The 21633-nt window shown below is 43.3% G+C and overlaps 1 protein-coding gene across 1 annotated transcript; it reads left to right on the forward strand.

The window, feature by feature from the left end:
- The first annotated feature begins 1133 nt into the window (after nt 1-1133).
- On the forward strand, nt 1134-3243 carry SPZ1 (spermatogenic leucine zipper 1). The gene has a single exon (XM_084801812.1). It carries the CDS (start codon nt 2085-2087, stop codon nt 3219-3221), a length of 1137 nt encoding a protein of 378 aa, XP_084657938.1. The 5' UTR covers nt 1134-2084; the 3' UTR covers nt 3222-3243.
- Nucleotides 3244-21633: the final 18390 nt, after the last annotated feature.

The raw sequence follows: 21633 nt of genomic DNA on the forward strand, positions 1-21633 counted from the left end.
AAATCACTAGTATTATCAGTAGGCCCGGCAAGGAATCAATTAAGACACAAACACTTGTTATACTTTAAAATAGCCTTAGTTAACCTGGGGCAGAGCAGGTATCAATCCTCTTACCCCTCACAATGGGGCAGGTATGGGATCCCTGCCCCAATCCCATGCCATCTGCTTCTAATAACTTCTATCAAGCTACCTCCCATCCATAATCCCAAATACTTGTTAATGTTCTTTATCTGGAGGGGATTCTCCGTCCACTGTGGCCATGTGCTTCTCTTCCATCTAACCTATGGTGGCCTTCTTCTCTTCCTTCTTGGGACCCTCGGGCCTTCCCATTTCTTCCCAGGATTCCTCTCTCTTTCTAAGCCTAGGGAACCTTAGCCATACCTCTATCTCCTTTGCCCTGCCCAGGTGGGATGGCATTTTATTAGTCATAAGGTGGGTCACAGAAACAGCAAGCAGCAATTAGCATCAAAATACATCAGACCATTCCCCCAACACAAAATGCCTGTTAGATGGTGCCTGGGTGGTAGCTTTCCACTTCAGCAGCTTTTACCCAAATCTAAAATGTTTGCAAAGCAAGCAGTTAAAAAGTTACTTATAAATTATTATTATTTATTGCATGTACCCTACGCTGGCCTTGAACTTTCCATCCTTCTGCGTCAAGCTTCTCGAGTTTTAGGATGACAGGCACTTGCCACCACGGCCAGCTCTAAAAGATTTTTTTTTTTTTTAAATCTCTGGTCTCTACATGATTGTCATCAAAGATAGTCATTAGTAAAGCAACCATCATAGGAGGGACGCAGAGTCGCCAAGCTTTTATGTGAGAGGAGAAAGTATCTTCAGTTTTAACAGAGAGAGAAAAATGATTTGTGCCGTTGTCCTGTGCTAGGCGCGCGCGCGCATGTTAGCGTTGCCTGCTACTCATTCCCGGTGTGTTCTGAGAAAAGAAAGAAAGAAAGAAAAGAAAAAGAAAAAGAATGCCAAGGAAGGCACCGATTGGCCCGGCAGAGGTCACGTGCCCCCTGAATTCCAGAACTGAATCAAAGGGGTGGATGGGTGGGAGGGGGTGAGGGGGTTGGTGGGGGTAGGTGGGAGGGGGTGAGGGGGTTGGGGGGGTGAGGGGAGGGCTGTTCTCAGAACAGTCGTGTAGAGACACCACGACCAAGGCAAACTTTCATAAAGGAAAGCACTTAATTGGGGCTGGCTCACAGTTTCAGAGGTTCAGTCCATTGTCATCACCATGGGACGCACGGAGGGGCGGCACGCAGGCAGATGCGGTGCAGGAGGAGCCCCTGAGATTTCTACCTCTGGATCTTCAGGCGGCAGGAAGAGAAAGCTATACTCTGGGCTTGAAATGGGCTTTTTGAGACCTCAAAAGTCCACGGTAGGTGACACACTTCAAGGAAGCCACACTTCCAAATCCTTTCGAATAGTGCCACTGGTGACCAAGTGTTCAAATCTATGAGCCTATGGGGGACGTTCTCATGGAAACCACCGCATATTCCTAACTTCTTTACAACAGTTTTCCAACAACAGAAGCAACAAAGCCCCCTTCTACAGACGAGTCCACACTCGGCCTGGTGAACTGCCCTCTATCAACCACATACCCTTTTAACGTGGGACACACTGTGTGGTATGGTGAGGCTGGGCGCGGGAGGGTGAGGTCAGACGTTACTGAACCGCCCTTACAATGAAGAGCCTAGCAGAGACGCTGCAGAGGCCTTATCTGGGAGGAGTGAGGTTGGTTGTGGTGTCTGAGCCTTGGGGCAGGAGTTTAAGAGGCTTCCATTGTGATGCAAAGGATGAATGGGCAGGCCCCAGAAGGGCAATGACAGAATAAAGACCTAGTTGCTAGGGCCTTGGAATAAATACCAGGGACCTAGCTGGAGGGAGATGGAGCCCCAGCTCCTGGTCCCCCTCCCCATCCCCTCCCCCTGCGCTGTCTGAGATGTTACCTTCTACCTGAACACCATCTCCCTGAGCTCTCATTAACTCTGGTCCATAACTCCTGCTCAGTTCCATCTCCTCCAACTGACTCACAGGAGTCCTTCCTGGACACTTCCAAAGGTTTTCTTCCTCGGGTCCTGATGGCCAACTCTGACAGTTCAGCTGAGAAGCCTGCACCATCTCAAACTCCTAACCCTACTCCACGTACAAAGCAAGGACCACCGAACCCTGGCATCACCATTTCCCTCCTTGAGATCGGATCTCTGCCCCCTCTCTGCTGGGGCTCCCTCCCCTCAACAAAGAACAGCTTTCGGCGTCGAGTAGGAAGACCAGGGACAGTACAGAAATTTAGCAATCTCTTAAAGGACGTTAGAGAAGTTCTTAAAAGCATAGCAACTGTCGAAGAGAAGACTGTGGGAGTCAGGGAGTCTTTTGATGATGCCAGTACTTCTGAGGATGTGCCAGAACTTAAAATCAGAGGTGTTCGTAAGAGAAATAAAATGCGATTTAAAGACGAGTTCTATCATTTGGACCCAAAGAGAGAACAGAACGCGAAGGAGGAGATGAGACTGAAAAACCAGAGTGCTAAGAACTTAGTGCAAGCACTGGCAAGGGATCTGTGCGACTTAGAAGAAAAAAACTTTGATGGCATGCCGCTGCGCGTAGGGAGAGGCTGGTGTGGACCCCGTCACTTCCGCGGGGAGCACCGAAAACTCAGGAACAACATGGACCAGTTATTGCAGGAAGCGGATCACTGGAGTAGACAGCACAGCGAGCTCAGCGACCTCATGAGATCTTACCAGGAGTGCCATGAAGAAAGACGAGAAGCCTTGGAAGACAACCGGCCCGGTGGCCAAACCCAACCCAACAACGAACTGTCAGCCAAGCAGGAGCTGGAGGCGCAAGTGAAGAAACTGAGCCATGACACGCACTCGCTGCATTTGGTCGCAGCCCTCCTCCAGAATGAATGTCAGATCCTACAGCAGAGGGTGGACATTCTCAACGAGTTCCAGCTCCACGAAACGGGGCCCCTGTACGAGAGGCCGTTGCAGATACTCTATGAGCAGGGCAGGAAAGGTCTGAAGTCAGCAGAAACAGACGGGACGGAAGCGAGCAAGCAGACGGCGAGGGCCATGGAGGGCATGAGTCCTAGGAAAGAAAAGATCTTCAGGAACTCGGATGCTTGCCTTAGTAAAAAGGCTCGGAATAACCGCTTCAACACCCGCATTGCCAGAAAAACTGTTATAGGAAAAAGAAGAACCGCCAGCATCCGGTAGAAGCCACCTGAAATACACCCAACTTCGGCCACAACTACCATCCACCCAGAGCAGATCTTCTGGTTGTGCCAAGAAAGAGACATGGAGTACAAGGTGCACGTATTGCCTCAGCAGTTAGACCTTAATAACTATTGTGTGAACGTCAACTAAGTGATGGTTCGAATAAAAACAAGAATAAAAGGAAAGTTTGTTTGATTGTTTCGGCTACCCGTCTCTAACCACATCTGAGAACGAAGAGGTTTGCTTAACTGGGCGGTGTTTATACCCCAACTTGGAGTGGACACCTGGAACTTTGGGGACAGCTTTGGGTTTTCAAGCTGGAGACCCTTGGTTTGTCTGGCTGCTGGAGAGGTCTGTTTATGCTCTAGAGAGGTTGTGTACACTGAGAAGGACTTAGGGTAAAAGTACAGACAAAAACAAAGCAGACCATGAGACAGGCAATGGACAAGTGATTTATTGGTTAGCGTCAGGTTACTGTTTTTGGTAAGGATGAGAGTAGAGAGATGATGTTATCTTGCTAATTTAAAACTGGCTTTTAAAAAAAACTGGCTTTGTTGGGGAGATGTGTTACCATTCTTTTAAATTTATTTTTATTTTTTTATTTAAGAATTTAAGTATATATATTATATATATCATAAAACTTTGGTTGAACCCTTTCTTCTTTCTTTTTTTCTTAATTTCTTTTTTTTTTTTTCTGAGAAAGGGTTTCTCTGTGTAGCCCTGGTTGTCCTGGACTTGCTTTGTAGACCAGACTGGCCTCGAACTCACAGAGATCCGCCTGCCTCTGCCTCCCCAGTGCTGGGATTAAAGGCATGTGCCACCATGTCTGGCATGAACCCTTTCTTTTCCCCTTCAACTTCCATGTTCGTTCTGTTTTGCTTTGTTTTTGTAACACCAAGTTTAATTGGGGTTGCTTGCATGAGCTTGGATAGGGAGCTGTTTGCTATAGCATGGACAACTTACTAGGGCTTCCCCACCAAGGAAAATGACTTCCTTTCCCCCAGGAGCCGTTTCCTGGCTATAGCTCCCAGAGAGCACCACTACAGGGCCAGTAAAAACAACAACAACAATAAACAATTAAAACACACTTTTTAAAAGGAATCTTGTTTATCACAGTCGAATTTTATTTTATTTTATTTTTTTCACAGTCGAATTTTAATTAATTCTTATAAACTTCCCTTTTTTTAAATTTATTTTTATTTCTTTTATTTTTTATTTTTTGTTTTTTGTCTTCTGTTTTTTGACACAGGCTCTCTCTGTGTAGCCTTGACTATCCTGGACTTGCTTTGTAGATCAGGCTGGCCTCAAACTCACAGTGATCTGCTAGACTCTGCCTCCTGAGTGCTGGGATTAAAGGCATGTGCCACCATGCCCAGTTTAAATTCTCCTTTTTTAATTGAAAAACTTTCATACAATATATTCTGATCACATTTCACCCTCTTCTAACTCCTCCCAGACCCCTCTCTACTCACCCAAATTGATATCTTTTCTTTCTCTAAACCCTTTTCCTCTTCTTTCAAAAACAAAACAAAACAAAACAAAACAGCAAACAAACAAACAAGACAAGAAACATACCCCCCCCCATACACACAAACAAGAATGGAAAATATATAAGCAAAAGTCCGATAAGACTGAAAAAAAAAAAAAAAGCCAGGCATGGTGACATATGCCTTTAATCCCAGAATTTGAATTTGAGGTCAGCCTGGTCTACAAAGTGAGTCTAAGACAGTGAAAGCTACACAGAGAAATCCTGTCTCAAAAAACAAAACAACAACAAAAAAAAGCCCAAACAAAGCAAACGGAGACAAAAATGTCTACAAAGATACCATCAAGTTCATTTGGTGTTGACCAGCTCCTGGGCATGGAATATTAATCTATGCCCTTTGTAGACAGATGTCTGTCTTCAGGTGCTTTAATGTACCCCCCGAGTTTTTGGCTTTCACATATATCTAGTAACTTGTGACTTTTAAAAATTAATAGTGTATGATTTGCTTTTTTTCAGTTTTTTGTTTTTTGTTTTTAAAAGGGATGTGGGGGGGGGTAATGGGTGTGACATAAACACTTAGAGTTACAGATGGCTGTGAGTGACCCTGTCTGGGTTCTGGGAATCAAACTTAGGAGAGGAACAGTCACTATTAACCTCTGAGCCATCTCTCCACCCTCAAATACAATATAGCTGCATCCAAATTCCATCTGTGATTTGTTTGCTTGTTTTAGACAGGGTCTAAGTAGACTAGTCTGCCCTCAAACTTGAAGAGATCTGTCTGCCTCTGCCACCCAAGCGCTGGGACTAGGGGTGTGTGTGTGTGTGTGTTTGTGTGTGTGTGTGTGTGTGTGTGTGTGTGTGTGTGTGTGTGTGTACCACCCTACCTGGCTTCCATGTCTTCTCTTTTGAGACAAGGTCTATAGTGTTAGCTAGCTTCAAACTCCCTATGTAGTTGAAGATGACTTTGAACCTCAGATCCCTCCCGGTTTCACTGTTTGGATGCTGGGATTACAGTGTCATTAGTTTAAATTGGGCTTAGCCCAGGGCTCTGTGCCTGCTAGGCAAGCAACCCACCTACAGAGCTGCAAGCCCAGGTCCATGATTTACCCCCTCAGTGCAAGGTAGAACTTCCCAGAAGAGCATTGTAATTTATAGTTATGGATAGAAAGCAACTGTGAAATGTTTTATCTGTGAAGCCTGAGCTAAGTCACAGATAGGGATTCTTGCCCAGTGTCCTACTTCTCCAGGCCTCTAGTGTTTCAAATTGAATTCTGTGAACCCTGAGGATCAGAGAGCTGTAATTTAGGCAGCAATGTGAACTCTCAAATGTGTTTGTGTTACATGGAGCTTACCAACAAATTGATATTTGTCCTGCAGAGCGGTTCATTTTGTACAAGCTACAGAATAAGGTGCCCTCTGCCATCTGTTTAACTAAAGAACATAGAGAAATTCAAGGCACTAGTTCCCTTTAGAACATGGATATAAACCAGAGCTGGGGAGATGGTTCAGTTGTTAAGAGCATTGGCTGTTCTTCCAGAGGACATGGGTTCAATTCCCAGCGCCTACATGACAGCTCACAACTGTAACTCCAGTTCCAGGGGACCTGGCACTCTCAGACAGACACACAGATAAGTAAAACACCAATGCACATAAAACCAAAATAAATAAATCATTAAAAATAAAAAACAGGTAAATTAGAACATTCATACTGTATAGTTATAGCCAATCCAGATATGAACTGTATGCTTAAGGCTATCTTCTACAGCAGCTGATTTCTCTCAGGCTGACAAAAACAGCTTCCTTGCTTCTGTTGACTGGCTTGTCAAAACCATTTATTAATAATATTTAACATAAATTAACTTCATACTATAAATGAGCACATCATAAGAGTCTGTCTCGAAAATTCAGTGTTTAAAGGCAATATGTGTACATGCATTAGGGAAGTGTAGGGCGAAAGACTGCAAATGTGAGGTCAGCCTGCACTGTATAGCCAGCTGGAGGCTAGCCAGAGCTCTGAGCTGCAAAATGAGTAGATAGATAGATAGATAGATAGATAGATAGATAGATAGACAGATAGATAGATAGACCAAAGGGGAAATGTTTCTTTTATGCAAATATAGGAATGTTTATGGTAGTAGGAAAAGAAGTTCATTTGCTGAGTGAAAAAAAAAATCATGAAAATAAGCACTAACAGGAATAGTTGAGTCAGTAAGATGGAAGAAGATGTGCAAGTGTGTGTGTGTGTGTGTGTGTGTGTGTGTGTGTGTGTGTATGTGTGTGTGTGTGCAATGAGCACTCAACACAAATCCTTGTGCATACTAGGCAAGTACTCCGTCACTGAGCTATCTACACTTCAAGCCCCCAAATTAGAATGGAGTAAAGGTCAGTGAGATCATGCAAGTCTGGTTGGAACAAATAAAGACAGATGTAAAATATGTTCAATGTTACAGTTGAGATGCACATAGATATGGATAGATGTAAGATATGTTAAATGTTAACATATAAGCATGTCACACATGGTACAAAGTATTTTTTTATTTATTATGTATGCAGTGTTCTGCCTGCACACCAGAAGAGGGCACCAGATCTCATTATAGATGGCTGTGAACCACCATGTGGGTGCTGGAAATTGAACTCAAGACCTCTGGAAGAACAACCACTGCTCTTAACCTCTGAGCTATCTCTCCAGTCCTTAAAATCTATTTTGTTCAGATTTCTTTTTTTTTCAGATTCTATTCCTATCTTCAGGATGGCTATTAACTACAGAGTTAAATTGTAGCCTCATGGGAGACAGTCATTAATAATAATGACTAATAATAAACTAATACCTATCACTGAGAAAAATTAATTACTGGAAATATCATTTGAAGCAAAAGACCAAAATCACCTTTGCTAAAACGTATTATTATATTATATTATATTATATTATATTATATTATATTATATTATGGATAAAAGGCATGTCTCTTGATGTCCCAATAAAAGTTTTTTTTTCCAATAAAAGTTCTTAATTTAGTCTGGGTGCAGGAGGGCTGTAGTGAATTGGAGGCCAGTCTAGGCTACAGAATGAGTTCCAATCCATCCTAGTCTACAGGGTAAGACCATCTCAAAAACCAAGCCAAAAGGCCCAGGCAAATGTCTTTGATTACATCTGAGACTGAAATTTACATTGTCCAGATATAAACTGTGGAGATATGTGTGCATAGGTGTGGGTAGGTCAGGGAGCTAGAAAGGGAAGCACAAGCAGGGGAGATTCTGCAGGAGGAGGAGGAAGAGGAGTTACGGAGCAGGACAGGAGGGCAGGGCACCCCTGGAGGAGGAGGACGAGGAGGGAGGGCTAGGCGACCATCCATACCAGTGTCAAAGCCTCGGGTTGTATCTGGCTCTGCCACTGCCTGCTTGTATGATCTTGAATAAATTCACCTCTCCAAGTGTCAGTGTGTTTTACCTACTAGATGGGTCTAACAGTGATAGCTATTTTGTAGAGAAAATGGACCAGGGTAACACACATACAGAGTTCTGACACAAGTATGAATGGCCATATGCTTTGGCAGAAAGCTGGTGTTTTCATTACATACAGCTTACATACGCTGAATTGAAAAGCTTAGGTTAATCAAGGATGACAATAGCCACTGCTTTGGGGGTTGGATCCGGGGCCAAACTTGATTGGTGTCTGTATTCTATACAAGTACAGGGCCAATTCTGATTGGTGACTGTATTCCATACAAGTATAGGCCATGGACATACCTAGACAAACTGCTTACTTAAAAGCCGTCTGCTTAAGCAGATGCTTCAAGTGAGGAGCTGTAGTTTGTGGCAATGGAATATTGTAAAAATAACTCTTACGTTCCCGGGGTCTAGAGCTTTTGCTGGACCTCACACCAAAGTTAATAATAAACCTTGAAGTCACTTAAGACTGCGATCCTGCTGAGTACTCAGCCTGTTTGCTTAACCTCACTTCAAGAGAACAATGTGACAACCGAGCTTACCTGTGTTGGATTTCCCAGTAGTCAGCTTTTACAACCTAAGGTAAGGCGTAGCTGTAATCTTAAATTATGCACTCTCTGTGCCCCGACCCATGAGTAATGCACGTGTACCATTTGCTGAGAGCAGCAAGCATAAAGGTTGAGAGAAACCTTTTAAAATCCACTAAATGTGATGAATGCAACATTCAGGGACGGTGGTTGATAAACATGTTTGTAGCACTGTCTGGGTCAACTGGGATCAGTTGGTCAGTAGTGACTTCATCCCTTGTAAAAGTCTGCTAAAGATTACTCTTTAAAGCATCCTATTCCTTCCTTGTGTGACGCTTTCTGTGCTGTTCAATAAACACAAAGCAAAGCCCTTTGTTGGGGACAGACACACAGATGGAGGCCCAGATTCAGACTCATTCAGGAGGACGAAGACACAGGGACCATGACTGTGAATTCAAATGTGTAGAGAATTCAAATGTGGACTTGCAGCCGGTCGTGGTGGTGCACACCTTTAATCCCAGCACTTGGGAGGCAGAGGCAGGTGGATTGCTATGAGTTCGAGGCCAGCCTGGTCTACAAAGTGAGTCCAGGACAGCCAAAGCTACATAGAAAAACCCTATCTGAAAAAACAAAAAATCTGGACTTGCTGTTGGTTAAATGACAGGGAAGTGCTTTTATTTTTTCACCTTAATGTGACACTGATGTGTTGTTGGTGACTGAGAATCAATAACTCATTCATTTTATCCATATGACAATCCATTTTTTTCTCTTCTCTCTTCATTTGAATATATTTTTGGGCCATCGATATAGGCAATTTGATATATATTGTTATTTGTGGTTTGTTTGTTGAAAAAGTTTCTAATTGCACAGATTTCTTTAAAAGATTTTATTTATTTATCATAGATAGACAATGTTTTGCCTACATATACACCAGAAGAGGGCACTAGATCTCATTAGAGATGGTTGTGAGCCACCATGTGGTTGTTGGGGATTGAACTCAGCACCTTTGGAAGAGCAGGCAGTGCTCTTAACCTCTGAGACATCTCTCCAGCCCTGCACAGATCATTTTAATATGCTTTCGTATACATGGTTTTTGAACCTAAACTCGTGAATATCAGTTACTAAACTGAAGTAAAATTCCCAGGAAGAGAATAGACAATACAACGCTTAATCATTCTGACATTCTTTTCTTTTCTGAGAGAGAGAGACAAAGAGAAAGACAGAGAGAGAGAGAGAGAGAGAGAGAGAGAGAGAGAGAGAGAGGGAGGATAGCTCATGAGAATCTGAGTTCAATCCTTAGCACCATTGTGAAAACTAAGGCATGATGGCAGAGACCTGCCTGTCATCTTGGTGCTGAGCAAACAGAGACAGACAGATTCCTGGAGCTTGCTGGTAAACCAGTCTAGCCTAGTCAGCAAACCCCATGACCCAGTGAGAGACCTTGTCTCAACAAGGTGAATGGCTCCTGAAAAGGGAGAGCCAAGACTGACCTTTGACCTCCATACACATGTACAGCATACACTTGTACCTACACACCTGTGTACACACTCATGTGCACATACCAGTAAGTGAGTAATTTTATGGGAGAATAACAATCCTTTTGTATTGCGTTGGGGGCTGGGGGGTGGGGGGAGGACTATGCTCACCTATGTGTGCTTGTGTGGAGGCCAGAGATTGAATTTGGTATCTTTAGACTGTCCCTTAGCTTTTGAGACAGTGATTGCCACCCCCTGAGATCATTGGCAGATATCTGTCCCTGAGGGCAAAGGGGATCCACAGAAGCAGCAAGTGGGTGACTCAGATGGCCGTGAGTATGACGGACATCTGGGACCAGCTCCATCAAGGGAGTTCAATTGTATTTGGGGTGAACAAGAGTTATATAAAACCTTGGGTAGGGGGTTGGGAGTTCTAGGCTGGATAGCTCACTGGATAGTAGTTTAAGATATTGGAATGCTTCATTTGCATGAAGAGGTATTCCAGGAATCCCAGCTGCTTCCTGAGCCGGTTTTTATCAAGAGGAAGGAAGTTGAACCTGTAATTTCCCTAAGGACTATGTGACATTCCTCAGGTAGAGAGCGTGGGCATCCAGGCTCCCCAGGCAGAGAAGAGAAAGCCCCGTTGACAAAAGGAGTCCTCCATTTTTCACCAAGCTCAGGGCTTTCTGGTCATGGTGACCTGCAACCTTAGCAGCAGGGTTTCCTCCTGACAAGTGTCTCTTTGCTGAAGTTCATCATTTTGCTTAAACTGTTTGGCCAGCACTGGGATTACAGATGCATGCCATCAGGCCCAGCTTAAGTGGTGCTAGAGATCCAAACCCACATCCTCCTGTTCTTGAAGAAAGCAAAAAACTCCCTAAAACAAAAACATTATATAATCAATCAGTTCCACAACTAGGTTCATATCCAGGAACATGCAAATTAGTGCCTGACAGAAATATTTGCACAGAAGTACATGCAACATTGTTCACAATAGGCAGCACAAAAGGATCCTTGGGGACCTCTGCTGCAAAGACAATGCAGCCAAGCGGGATTGCAGCTGACTTTGAAAAGGAACTTAATGCTGTCCTAATTAGGGTTTCCATTACTGTGAGGAAACACCATGACCAAAAAGCAAGGCTGTTGTTTTAAATGAAAATCCCAATTGTTCTATTGTACCAACAAAGAGTCAGGTGCCAGATGCTGGGGCAAAAAACCTGCTAGCTCAGAGAGGCAGAGAAAGCACCCAGCTGACCTTCCTGCTCAGCTCACACCCCCAAATGGCTCACTAGCTCAGCTGAGAGCTCAGGCAGAAAAGGAAAACAAAGCAAAACACAACAAAAGAAAACAAAACAAACAACAAACAACCAAACAAAAACCCCCAAGGCTTGCTAGCTCAAAGCCCAAGAAGCCAAAGGCCAAGGAACTCAAGAGCTCAAGAACTAAAAGCTAAAATTCCAAGAGCTAAGGAGCTAAAGCACCAAAAGCCCCGTCTAGTTCTACACGCTGTCTTAAACACCCCTCCACTCAAAGTCCCTCCTTTCTCTTTAATCCCTGTCAGCTGCTTTCTTGCTCCACCTCTTGACCTAGGGTTAACTTTATTAAATCCTGTGTGTAGAAAGCTCTTGGATTAACGGTCTGTGCTATGGCTCAACAGCACCATACAAAAGACAGGTTTTTGTAGTTTACAACCTCAGGGATCACAATGGGATCCGATATCCTGCAACACAAGTTGGGGAGGAAAGGGTTTATTCAGCTTACATTTCCACATTGTTCCTCTGTGTAGACCTGGCTGTTTCTGGAATTGCTTTGTAGACCAGGCTGGCCTTGATGAAAGAGAAGAATCCAGACCAAAATTGGCACAAATGGATGAAATATAGAAAAAGAAAATCAGAACAAATGATTGGGAGCTGAAAGCGGGATGCCAAAGTATTATTCTAATAACGAATAAGCTAAATTTTTAAACATTTTATCATAAATTGTGGGTACACTTATGTCTGGTCATTGTCAGCTCAAGCACTCACTCTGAGTGAGTTCCATTTAATCACTTGGCATCTAAGAGAATAACACAGGAGGTCACTGGAGGTCACAGCTGCAGATGGCCTGTTGTAATAATGAGATAATCTTTCCTACTTAAAAGCAGAATCGATTCTTTCTGACCCCACATAAACCCCACATACACAGGAGCAGGGTTCCTGGATGGGAAAATAAATGACAGAAATTGTGCATTATTAATGGAACTGTCAGAGAGAAGCAGTATCAATAACGTTGATGAGTTCCAAGTTAAAATTTTCTACTTCATTTTCTTAGTCAACACTGTGTGTGTGTGTGTGTGTGTGTGTGTGTGTGTGTGTGTGTGTGTAGAAGGGAGAGGGAAAGAGAGAGAGGAGAAATGGGGGCTCTAGTGGGACTACTTGAGGGGGAAAGGAATAAGTGTGGCTCCAACATTCTAGCAAGTGCTTCCTGCTGAAGGGAAATGGGTCTGTGGTCAGGAAGAGGAGGGCCATCTAGGGATTGTACGCCGCTCACTTCTCTAAATCTCAATTTGCTTCAAAGCACAGTGCATCAATGTTAAGAACTACTTAGCTCCGTTCTTAGTTCTCTTTTTTGTTTTTTTATTTATATAATTTTTTATTTTTAATAATTTATTCACATTATATGCCAACTGTAACCCCCCTCCCTCGTCTCCTCCCATCCCCCTCTCCTAGTCCTCTGAAAGGGGGAGACCTTCTCCCCTACCATCTGACCCCAGCCTGTCAGGTCTTATTAGGTCTGCCTGTATCCTCCTCCTCTGTGACCCAGCAAGGCTGCTCCTAGGGGGGAAGTGATCAAATAGCTGGTATCAGAGTCCATGTCAGAGATAAGCCCTGCTCCCCTTACTAGGGGACCCGCATGAAGACTGAGCTGCCTATCTACTACACCTGGACTAGTCACTCTCCATGCATGGTCCTTGGTTGGTGCATCAGTCTTTGCAGGGCCCCCTGGGTCCAGAATTGTTGGCTTTGTTGATCTCCTTGTGGAGCTCCTGTCCCTTCTGGGTCCTTCTATCCCCCCACTCTTCCATATGACTTCCAGTGCTCCGTCCAAAGCTTGACTGTGAGTCTTAGCATTGACCCCTGCTGGGTGGAGTCTTTCAGAGCACATCTATCTGTGTTAGGTCTGTTCTTAGTTTTCATCAACACGACACAAACTAGAGTCACCTAAGAAGAAGGTCCCCTCGATTGAGACGTTGCTTCCACTAGACTGACTTGTGGGCATGTCTGTGGGGTGTTGTAGTTTAAAATTTTTTTTTCATATAATATACTTTGTGTTCTCCCTCAGTTCCTTCCATTCCTTCTTCACCTCCCTACCCCCTATGTTCTTTTTCTCTCCTTCAAAAGAATGAAACAACACACACACACACACACACACACACACACACACACACACACACACAAAACCCAGAAAAAAAAAACTCAGCAAAAACAAACTAATAGGGGAGGAAAAAAGCCTGAACAAAACAAAATGAAGCATACAACTGAATTCATTTTGTACTGACCAGCTACTCCTGGGTGTGGGGCCTTCCCTCAAGTTTGGTTGGTATACCCAGTGAGACTCCACTGAAGAAAGCTTTGCCAGCTGGTATCAATTATGGATATCTTCTGGAAGCCAGGCGTGGTGGCGCACACCTTTAATCCCAGCACTCAGGAGGCAGAGGCAGAGGCAGGCAGATCTCTGTGAGTTCGAGGCCAGCCTGGTCTACAAAGTGAGTCCTGGACAGCCAAGGCTACACAGAGAATCCTTATCTTGAAAAACCAAACCAAACCAAATCAAACCAAAAATAATCCACTAAGTGTGTGGAAGACACTGTTTCTTTGGAGTCATCCATTAGCTCTGGCTCTTACAATCTTTCTGCTTCCTCTTCCACAGGATTCCCTTGAACCTTGAGGAGAGGGGGTTGATGAAAATCCCATTTGGGATGGAGTGTGTCCAAGTTTCCCACTCTCTCCACTTTGTTCAGTTGTGGGTCTCTATGTTAATTCCCACTTGGTGTAAGAAGATGCTTCTCTGATGAGGGCTGAGCAGTGTGCTGATATGTGGGCAAGCAGTATGTCATCAGGAGTCATTTTATTGCTTTGTGCCTTTAGCAGAATAACAGTAGTAGGTTTTCCTGTAGGCCTGTAACCTATCTGATCTAAGGCTCTTGGCCATTTTAGTAGTGTCAGGTCTGAGTTCCATCTCATAGAACAGGCTTTAAATCCACCCAGAAAGTGGCTGGTTACTCTCATAACATTGTTACCACTAGTGCACCAGTGTGCCCTGCATGAAGGTCACTATTATATGTTGCAAGGTTTGTAGCTGAGTGATATTGATGACTATCTTTCTCCTCCATTAGTGTGTAGAGTACTTTCCAGTACCATGCCTTCTGCCATGCTTTTTCCAGCGTGATGGACTGTAAGCCAAATAAACCCTTTCTTCCTTTAGTCGCCCATGTCACAGCAATGAGAAAGGCAACTAGCACACTCCCTGTTACTGTATCTATATGGTAGCACGCCCCTGTGTGCTTTTCTATCCCTTAATTTGAGTATATGACTTCCTTTGGCTAATGAAACTAAGGGGGCTTCTAAGTAAAGACTTGAAATGAGTAATTAGACTTGGCCTCTGATCTTCAGACTTTTTGCCAAGAGAACAGTAAGTGCGTCCCAAGGAGATAAGAAAACCAAGGCAGGGATGGAGAGATAGTTCAGAGGTTAAGAACACTGGCTGTTCTTCCAAAGGTCCTGAGTTCAATTCCCAGCAACCACATGGTGGTTCACAACCATCTATCGTGAGATCTGGTGCCCTCTTCTGGCCTGCAGGTGTAGGTGCAGGCAGAACACTATAAATAATAAATAACAATTTAAAAATTAAAAAAAAGAAAACCAAGGCAAACACCCGACTCCTATCTAAAGCTTGGAGACCATGTGGGTCCAGCCTAGAGCACCATGAACCACAATAGACCCAAAGATGCATGAGCGAGGAACAAATGCTTTTTATTACAAGCTTAATGAGCTTTCAGTGGGTCCTTAGGGAACACTACAGAGGCAACAGCGGGCTAATACAGTATCTGTGGAAGCAAAAGCTTTTTCCAGTTCAAAGAGTTTTTACTCTTTAGTGTATTTCTTAGGGATGCAATTTTGGTAATGAAGTTCAGCTAAATGCCTCAAGGTATGTTATTTAAAATGACTCCTAGAGCGGGGTGCAGTGGCGCACGCCTTTAATCCCAGCACTCAGGAGGCAGAGGCAGGTGAGTCTCTGTGAGTTTGAGGCCAGCCTGGACTACAAAGTGAGTCCAGGACAGCCAAGGCTACACAGAGACACCCTGTCTCAAAAAACTAAAACACACACACACACACACACACACACACACACACACCTATTGCTCCTCCTGTGCCCCCCCCCACACTAAAAGAATTCACTGCAGAGAACGTGAGCTCAAGTCTGTTTTAGTTACTTTTTTTTGTTCTGTTTTGCTTTGTTTTTTTTCCGAGACAGGGTCTCTTAATTACTTTTTTTACTACTGTGATAAAACACTATGACCAAAAGCAAATTGAGGAGGAAAGAGTTTTGTTTTTGTTTCTGTCTTACCTATCATGAATCATAGTCTGTTGAAGGAAGCCAAGGCAAAAATTCAAACTTGGCAGGAGCTTGGAGGTGGGAGCTGGTACAGAGGCCACGGAGGGGTGCTGCTTACTGGCTTGCTCAGCACGCTCTGTTACAGAAGCCAGGAGCACCAGCCCAGGGGTGTCACTCCCATGCCATCACTAACTAAAGAAATGCCCTCCAGGCTTGCCTACAGCCAGAACTTGTGGGTGATTTTTTTCAACTGAGGCTCCCTACTCTCAGAAGACTCTAGCATGTGACAAGTTGACATATATCATTAATTCAAACAGAGCGTTCAGCAAGAATTGAATTGTAAGTAAAAGGCGATTCAAGCTCCCAGACAGGTACTTAATTTCACCTTATGATCAAAATGGAGACTTAAAACCAAAAAAACAAAAAACAAAACAAAACAAATGGCCTCTGTTATGTTAAAAATGAAAGCAGGTGTTAACAGAGGAGCTACCGTTTGAAGCAGGTTAGGACAAGGGCTCTGGTCTTATTCTCCAGGAGCCATCTGTTGTGGAAGTTTTAGTTTACTTATATTATATAAACATGTTTTTGTTTTAATCCCAGGTGTGGGAAACAGGGGCTGGCCCAGTATGTCCACGGCCTCAAAAGAGGGTGCACGGTCTTTGTCACCAGTAAACTGCCTTATGGGGAGGTGTGGCCTTTACCAGTTGGAAAAAAATACGAGGGAGAGGGAGAGGGAGAGAGAGAGAGAGAGAGAGAGAGAGAGAGAGAGAGAGAGAGAGAGAGAGAGAGAGAGAAAGAGAGAGAAGAGGGCTGTGGCAAGAACACTTGAAGGAGACAGTCAGGGGAAGAAGAGAAGGCTGCTGCTGCGTTTGCTGTTGTTGGCTGAACATCCTGCCAATAGAGATTGGTGTTGCCCCAAAGAACCCCATGACTCGAAACAGCAGGAAGTAGCCAAAGAGAACGACGCCCCTTCTCCCCACTAACCTTTCTTTCCTACCTGGTGTTGGAGTGTTGTTGAGGAACTTTAATTCAGAGCATGGCTACTCTGGCAAGAGATCACATCCAAGGTCTGTGTCATCCGACTAGAATACAAACACACCTTTAATCCAGGAGACAGAGGCAAGCAGATCTGAGTTCAAGGCTAGCTTGGTGTAGTGCAAGTTTCAGGTAAAGAAAAGTTTAGGCCTAGGCATGATGGATGGTACACACCTTTAATCCCAAACAATGAACGTAAAGTTAGTTTGTAGAAGGAAGCACTCTTTTGAAAGTTTGTAAGTGATATTTAATTGAGTGACAGAAAAAGTGGCAAATCAGGGGCTGGAGAGATGGCTCAGTGAGAGCACTGACTGCACTTCCAGAGGTCCTGAGTTCATTTCCTGGCAGCCACATGGTGGTTCACAACCATCTATAATATGATCTGATGGCCTCTTCTGGCCTGCAGGGTTACAAACAGGCAGAGCACTGTATACATAATAAATAAATAAATAAATAATCTTTTTTTGCCTCATTTGGGGTATTCTTCCAGAGGACTCAAGTTTGGTTCCCAGCACCCATGTGAGTAAGTTTACAACTACCTGTAACTCCAGGTCCAGGGAAACTGACACCCTATTCTGGTATTCTTGAGCACTTGCACATAGCGCTTTTGTCCGCGTCTCACACACACACACACACACACACACACACACACACACACACACACTCACAGTAAGTTACAAATAAGTCTTGTAAAAAAATACTCCTGAAAATCAAGTGAAAATTTTTCACAAAATAAAAATCGTAAGTCACATAAAATTTCTATAGCATGGCAAATACAGATATATATATATATAAGTATTTATTATATATATATAATATATAATAAATATATAAACTATAAGCACACAGTAAGATACATAATAAGTGTGTGTGCATCTTTGTCCTTCATGGCAAGGGGAAGTACTCTTTAATCCTTGATGGTAGGACAAGGGATAAACTCTCTGGGAAATCCAAGAAAGGTTTAGATGTTCATGCCATGCCCTTGTCAGGTTTCAGACAGGAGTCAGACAGACATCCTATTTGTATTCCTAAACAATAACTCTGGCTTCAGGGTGGAGAATGAGTATGAGAAAGACGGGACCAAAAGCTGAAGGTCAGTTGAAAGGCCAGAGCAGAGGAGAAGAAAATGGCCATAAATTCATGACAGTGGCGGAAGCAGATAGACAAGGTGTTGCAGTGGATGGGAGAGGAAGAAAGTGGAGATCGGGAATTCAGGTTTGTGACTCCTGTGTAAGAGATGTCTTTAGGATAAGCTGGCGGACTGCCAGTTAGTCCAGAATCTCATTTCTCACTCTTAAATGAGAGTCTGTGTATGCCTTTAGGTGGCAGATGGGTGACACGCCTCGGACATCCAGCATGATAGACCAATGGCTCCCTGAGCAAAGGGAAAGAGGTCAGCTGTCTGGGATAAACTCCAGCTAACAGTTCGTCTCACATACACAAGGAACTCAGACCTGCAGATCCTCGAGATCCACCTGCCTGCGCCAGGCTGTTCTTGCAGTGTGTGATCCTGACTAGTTACTGCCTAAACCTAGCTGTGGTCTGACCACCAGAAAGAGGCCAGTTCAGAGAGACTGATCCCCGCTGCACTTGTGTGAGGAGGACACATTTGTCCCAGATCCCTGCAAGATCCTTCCCAGAATCTGATCATTTATTCTTCCTGTTTGGCTGCCCCCAGTGTAGTGACATGTTTGAGAACTCTAGAGTTTTCTTTTCTTTAAAAAGCACAGAAAGAGGGGCTGGAGAGATGGCTCTGAGGTTAAGAGCACTCTTCCAAAAGTCCTGAGTTCAATAGCAACCACATGGTGGCTCACAACCATCTATAATGTGATCTGCTGCCTTCTTCTGGTGTGCAGGTGTACATGCAGGCAGAACACTGTATATATGATAAATAAATAAATCTTTTTAAAAAACAGATAATGATTCCATAGATAGATAAGGTAAATAGTTAGATAAGGTCTTCGAAAACCTCAGAGACCTACAGAATAGTGTTGCAGTTAAATTACCAGTATGGCCTATGTAATGTTTATTATTTGGCCTGTAATTATTATTACAGTGGTATTTCCTAACCATTAACAATCAATCAAGACACAGACACCGGTTATATTTTTAAAATAGCCGTAGTTAACCTGGGGTAGGGCAGATATTAATTCCTAAACTACTTCCCATAGTGGGGCAAGTATGGGATACCTTCCCCAATCCCATGCCATCTGCTTCTAATAATTTCTATTAATCTGCCTCCCATCCATAATCTCCAGTACCTACTAATTGTCATCATCTGGGCCAAGTCTCCATCCACGCTGGCCATGTGCTTCTCCACCTAACTCATGATGGCACAACCTTCTCCTCCTCCCAAGACTCTCTCTCCTCTCTCTCAAGCCTGGGAACCTTAGCCAGCCTATCCCATTTGCCCTGCCCAGGTGTGATGGCCTTTTATTGGTCAAATAGATTAGACTCTTAGGCAAGGTACAGGTGGGGCACTGACAGCAAGCAGTAATTAGCATAAAAATACATCAGACCAACCTCCAACAGAATATGGCATGTAAAGATGTTTTTATGATTTTAAGGATCTTTTGACAGTAAGGCAGACTAATTCCTGCTAACACCCTGCCTACCTCAAAGAAGATGATGAGCATTAAAGAACTTCCTTTTGGAGATGGCTTCAAATGTGGCAAACCAGCCACTGGGCAAATTGTCCTCATTTCTGCCACAGACAGAATTCTGCCTAAAAGTGGGCAAGCTTGGACACAGGCAGAGTTGATGGCTAAACTCTGCCAAGACAGGATAAGCAAGTACTCAATAGTTCCTGCCTCACAAATATGTCTGAAGATGATGCTCCAACATTATAGAGAGTTTTGGGTGACTGTCTAGGCAGTGAACTGTCTCTGTCATTTTCTCATTTAGGGAGCTGCTAACTTGCACTTCCTGTTTACTCAGATAATTGATTTTATTCCTTCTCAAGTCTCTGATGGGGTTGAAGACCAGATAGTACAATTAAGCTTAGTTGTTTAAGGGTTAAGAATTTTTTTTAGGTCTAGATAGATGTTTTAAGTTGATAGAGATGAGATATGATAGATACTGATTTACATTCAGAATTGTAGGCTCACCAAGATAGGAAAGATGTTTTCTACAAAGCTGCCAAATACAAATAAGCAAAACACTAAGAATGTAACATTTATATAATTCCTAATTGTTTTGTGGTCCTTCTTGCTGTATGTAGTTTATTATATATATGTCTAATAATATAAATGTATATGTCAAAGTAAAAATATTAAAAAATTAATTATAATTATTTTGATCATTTTAACATTTTTTTCTGTGATTGTAGCAAAGAATAGGACAAGTTTTAAAAAAAATAGTACTCATCATTTGGAATAGTAAAATGTGTGGTGAAACTTCTTGAATTTGTAAAAAAAAAAGTATAAAAGTTTGAGAAATGAGTCAGTATGATGGATTAGATACACATTTAATATTTATTTATTTATTTGTCTATGTGTGTGAGCCTGCCTACGTTCCAGTGCAGGTCAGAGGGCATCTGACCCTTTGGAACTGGAGTTGCACAGAAGGTTGTGAGCCACCTTGAAGTGATAGGGTTTCTCTGTGTAGCCTTGGCTGCCCTGGACTCACTTTGTAGACGAGGCTGGTCTCGAACTCACAGGGATCCACCTGCCTCTGCCTCTGCCAAGTGCTGGTATTAAAGGCATGCGCCACCACCACCCAGCTAAATGATCATTTTTTAAAATAAAGATTTATTTTTTATTATGTATACAATGCTCTGACTGCATTAGGCCTGCATGGCAGAAGAGGGCACCAGATCTCATTACAGATGGCTGTGAGACACCATGTGGTTGCTGGGAATTGAACTCAGAACCTCTGGAAGAGCAGACAGTGCCCTTAACCACTGAGCCATCTCTCCAGCCCCACATTTAATATTTTGAATGTAAGGACATTTACATCTATTTAAACCAACTACTACACTGTTTGCCTCCTTTTATTTTTATTTTTTATTAAAAAACTGGAGACAAAGATTAAAGGCCTTGATGTCTAAGTAGCTGAAGGTAACCTTGAACTTCTGATCCTCTTGCCTCCATCTCTCAAGTGCTAGGATTATACCTTGCTTGGTTTGCTTCTGGACCTATATCCCAGCACTGGTCTCTTTTAGAAGGCAAAAGAAGAAACCTCCTCTTCTGAAACTCTTGGTCAATGATGAAGACTTACTTTCCTTTCCTATATGAACTTTGTTTCTAGAAAACTAAATAATTATTGAGGGAACAAAAGTGAGTTGATGGTATTGAATATAGGAGGTGTTTTTGTGCTGCTATGTTTACTTTAAAAATTGTCTATCTTTTAATTAAAGTTACACTAAAGTTTTTATTAGTGAAAAGATATGAGAAATGAGATTTGACAATGCTTCACAGCATATGTGAGTCCTGGACTAGATCCCCAGTAAGGGAGGGAGAGGGAGGAGGGAGGGAGGGAGAGGGAGAGAGGGAGGGGGACGGGGGGAGAGAGAGAGAGAGAGAGAGAGAGAGAGAGAGAGAGAGAGAGAGAGAGAGAGAGAGACAGAGACAGAGACAGAGACAGAGACAGAGACAGAGACAGAGACAGAGACAGAGAAAGACTAAGACTGTTGTCTTAGTCTGTTGAGAGAACTATAACAAAACACGACCAATTAAACATTGCACACCTTTAATCTCAGCACTTGAGCGGCAGATGCAGGACTGCTGTGAATTCCAGGCTAGCCTGGTCTACAAAGTGGGTCCAGGACAGCCAAGGCTAACCCAGAGAAACTCTGTCTCAAAAAACCAACCCCCCCCCCCCAAAAAATCTGTCACAGGTCTAGATGT

The sequence above is a fragment of the Acomys minous genome (genome assembly GCF_964271855.1).
Source record: "Acomys minous genome assembly, chromosome: 11".
Taxonomy (NCBI): domain Eukaryota; kingdom Metazoa; phylum Chordata; class Mammalia; order Rodentia; family Muridae; genus Acomys; species Acomys minous.

Excerpts from the sequence above, each read along its gene's own strand:
- SPZ1 (XM_084801812.1), top strand. The coding sequence starts at position 2,085 with ATGGCCAACTCTGACAGTTCAGCTGAGAAGCCTGCACCATCTCAAACT.